The 3,096-nt window shown below is 53.7% G+C and overlaps 1 protein-coding gene across 1 annotated transcript in view; it reads right to left on the minus strand.

The window, feature by feature from the left end:
* The window catches only part of LOC142476433 (annexin A2-A-like), a 12,972-nt gene extending 11,921 nt beyond the window's left edge, over positions 1 to 1,051 (minus strand). The window contains exon 1 of the mRNA XM_075581810.1: positions 842 to 1,051. Coding sequence (XP_075437925.1) covers positions 842 to 1,036 — 195 coding nt within the window. The 5' untranslated portion in view covers positions 1,037 to 1,051. The remainder of the gene's footprint in view (positions 1 to 841) is intronic.
* Positions 1,052 to 3,096: the final 2,045 nt, after the last annotated feature.

The following is a 3,096-nucleotide window of genomic DNA, read 5'->3' on the forward strand; positions in this document are numbered from 1 at the left end:
CCCAATGCCAGAGGGGGACAGACGGGACGAAATATTACCTCTCTATACAGCCCAATGCCAGAGGGGGACAGACGGGACGAAATATTACCTCTCTATACAGCCCAATGCCAGAGGGGGACATTAACACTACACACAGACAGTACCGCCCCAAATTAACCCTTTCTCACCCGTGTAATCGCTGCTTACATTTCCAGAGGATACAGGGGGGGGGGGGGGGGGGACGGTGAATTAATCGCTTTGTGAATTTATAACCAGAGACCAAGGGAATAATTAAATAATAAATCCATGGCCAGGGTTAGAAGTATATTATCCGGCCCGCAATGTCTCAGGAAGTTATCTTTTCCATCCATTTAATAAAAAAACAAATAAATAAAAACCAACAACAACAACTTCTGGATACGTGGATAATTTGCCATTAGAGGAATTGCCCCCCTGAAATCCCTCCTCTAACGAGCGGTCGCAAGGACAGAAAACGCCTACGCAAAACAACGTATCGTTCATGCGCGGGAGACGCTGGACCGGCGCGGTATCGATGGCGCAATCAGACAGCAGCGTTTCCGCAGGAGGAGGGGTTTTGAACGCACTTTAGTAACCTTCACGTCTCAGATTGCATTACAGCAGTGCAACACATTTACGAGCACGCACCTCCCGCAGCGCATCTGCGACTAGTTGACATAATACAGCGAGCTCCATATACTGATCATCTGATTGTGTGCATTGTGCTTCTTACATAGTGTTAATTTCCAGAACAGACCCACAATTGTGCGACATTTTCCCGGGGATTGCGCGAGGAATATAGCAATCCCCCGAGATATACAGATTATATACGGGGACTCGTCACCTTCTTGGCTCTCCTCTGGTACGCGAACGCGATGTCTTGGCGCTGTTCATTACTGCGGTTCGTTAAAATGCTGATGATCGTTAACTCGTCCACACCTGGAAGAAAGATTTCATTTATTAAAGACCAGGCTTTGTGCCAACATGGCGACTGTCGCGTGTCAAGGGCGGCCCGACAGTGGGGGTCTCCCGCGCACATCCCGATGGGGAGGGGGGTCCCCCACGTGTACGCCCGGATAGTGGGAGGGGGGTCTCCCCGAGTGCGCACCCCAATAGTGGGAAGGGGGGGTTCAGAAAGTGCGCACCCCGATGGTGATGGGGGGGAGGGGGGTCTGGGCGTGGCAGTGATAGGGGCAGCTAAAAGATTCTCGGACGGGGGAGGGTATAAATCACAAAGTATTTTTCCGTGGGACCATTTGTAGGATTGAAGTAAGAACAGCACGGGCAGAGATAACCAGGACTGGCAGAGGACTTATTAAAACACAAGCAGCCGGAGTGCAGGACGTGTGCGGAAACCGTTATCCCAAATCCCAGGCAAAGACCAGCATCAAATAGGGCCTGAGGCCTGACAGCAGATAGGGCCACGGGCAGCCACGGGCTTCTCATTGGTCAAATACAACGTGTAGTATTTACATTAACGGTCCCACCGTCGCCCTCCAGTGGCCAAAGGTCTGGCAGGCCCTCTATAGGGTCCCACCACAAGGAGACACCAAGCCCGCCACGTCCTGCCCCCCACAAGAAGACACCAAACCCGCCACGTCCTTCCCCCACAAGGAGACACCAAACCCGCCACAAGGAGACACCAAACCCGCCACGTCCTTCCCCCACAAGGAGACACCAAACCCGCCACGTCCTTCCCCCCCACAAGGAGACACCAAACCCACCACGTCCTACCCCCCCACAAGGAGACACCAAACCCGCCACGTCCTTCCCCCCCACAAGGAGACACCAAACCCGCCACGTCCTTCCCCCCCACAAGGAGACACAGAGTCTGCCAGAAATAACCCGAGGACTTTCTGAACCGACAATAATGATCATTTATTTATAAGGGGGCGTGTGTGTGTGCGTGCGTATGAGATGGTGCGCGCGTATGAAATGGTGTGTGTGTGTGTGTGTGTGTGTGTGCGCGTGCGTATGAGATGGTGTGTGCGCGTACGTGCGTATGAGATGGTGTGCGCTTGCGCGTATGAGATGGTGTGTGTGCGCGTATGAGATGGTGTGTGTGCGCGTATGAGATGGTGTGTGTGCGCGTGCGCGCGTATGAGATGGTGTGCGTGTGCGCGTATGAGATGGTGTGTGTGCGCGTATGAGATGGTGTGTGTGCGCGCGTGCGCGTATGAGATGGTGTGCGCGTGCGCGTATGAGATGGCGTGCGCGTATGAGATGGTGTGCGCGTGCGCGTATGAGATGGCGTGCGCGTGCGCGTATGAGATGGCGTGCGCGTGCGCGTATGAGATGGTGTGCGCGTGCGCGTATGAGATGGTGTGCGCGTGCGCGTATGAGATGGCGTGCGCGTATGAGATGGTGTGTGTGTGCGCGAATGAGATGGTGTGTGTGTGCGCGAATGAGATGGTGTGTGTGTGCGCGAATGAGATGGTGTGTGTGTGCGCGAATGAGATGGTGTGTGTGTGCGCGAATGAGATGGTGTGTGTGTGCGCGAATGAGATGGTGTGTGTGTGTGCGCGAATGAGATGGTGTGTGCGCGTGCGTATGAGATGGTGTGTGTGTGCGCGTATGAGATGGTGTGTGTGTGCGCGCGCGTGTATGAGATGGTGTGTGTCCGCGTATGAGATGGCGTGTGCGCACGCGTGTATGAGATGGTGTGTGCGCGCGCGTGTATGAGATGGTGTGTGTCCGCGTATGAGATGGCGTGTGTCCGCGTATGAGATGGCGTGTGAGCACACACACACACACACACACACACACACACACACAGACACACACAGTGTGCGCGTGTGTACACACAGAGGCCTGTCACAAGTCTGACTTGGCACATCTCTCAGAATCTCTTCCTGCGTTGGGTACATAACAGGATTATGAAAAGACATTTACGAGTATTGATCGCTTGTAAAGTATCCGGATCCCGGAATTGCTCTTAGAAAATCAGGTCGGACGCCTGCAGCAATAAAAAGACCCCCCCCCCCGTATAAGTGTGTGTGTGTGTGTGTGTGTGTGTGTGTGTGTGTATATATTTTTTTTTTTAACATGTTGTGAGGACAACACGTCTCAGAGGAACGAGACGGGATCCGCCAGATCCCT

This window comes from Ascaphus truei, unplaced genomic scaffold (assembly GCF_040206685.1).
Source record: "Ascaphus truei isolate aAscTru1 unplaced genomic scaffold, aAscTru1.hap1 HAP1_SCAFFOLD_1604, whole genome shotgun sequence".
Taxonomy (NCBI): Eukaryota; Metazoa; Chordata; class Amphibia; order Anura; family Ascaphidae; genus Ascaphus; species Ascaphus truei.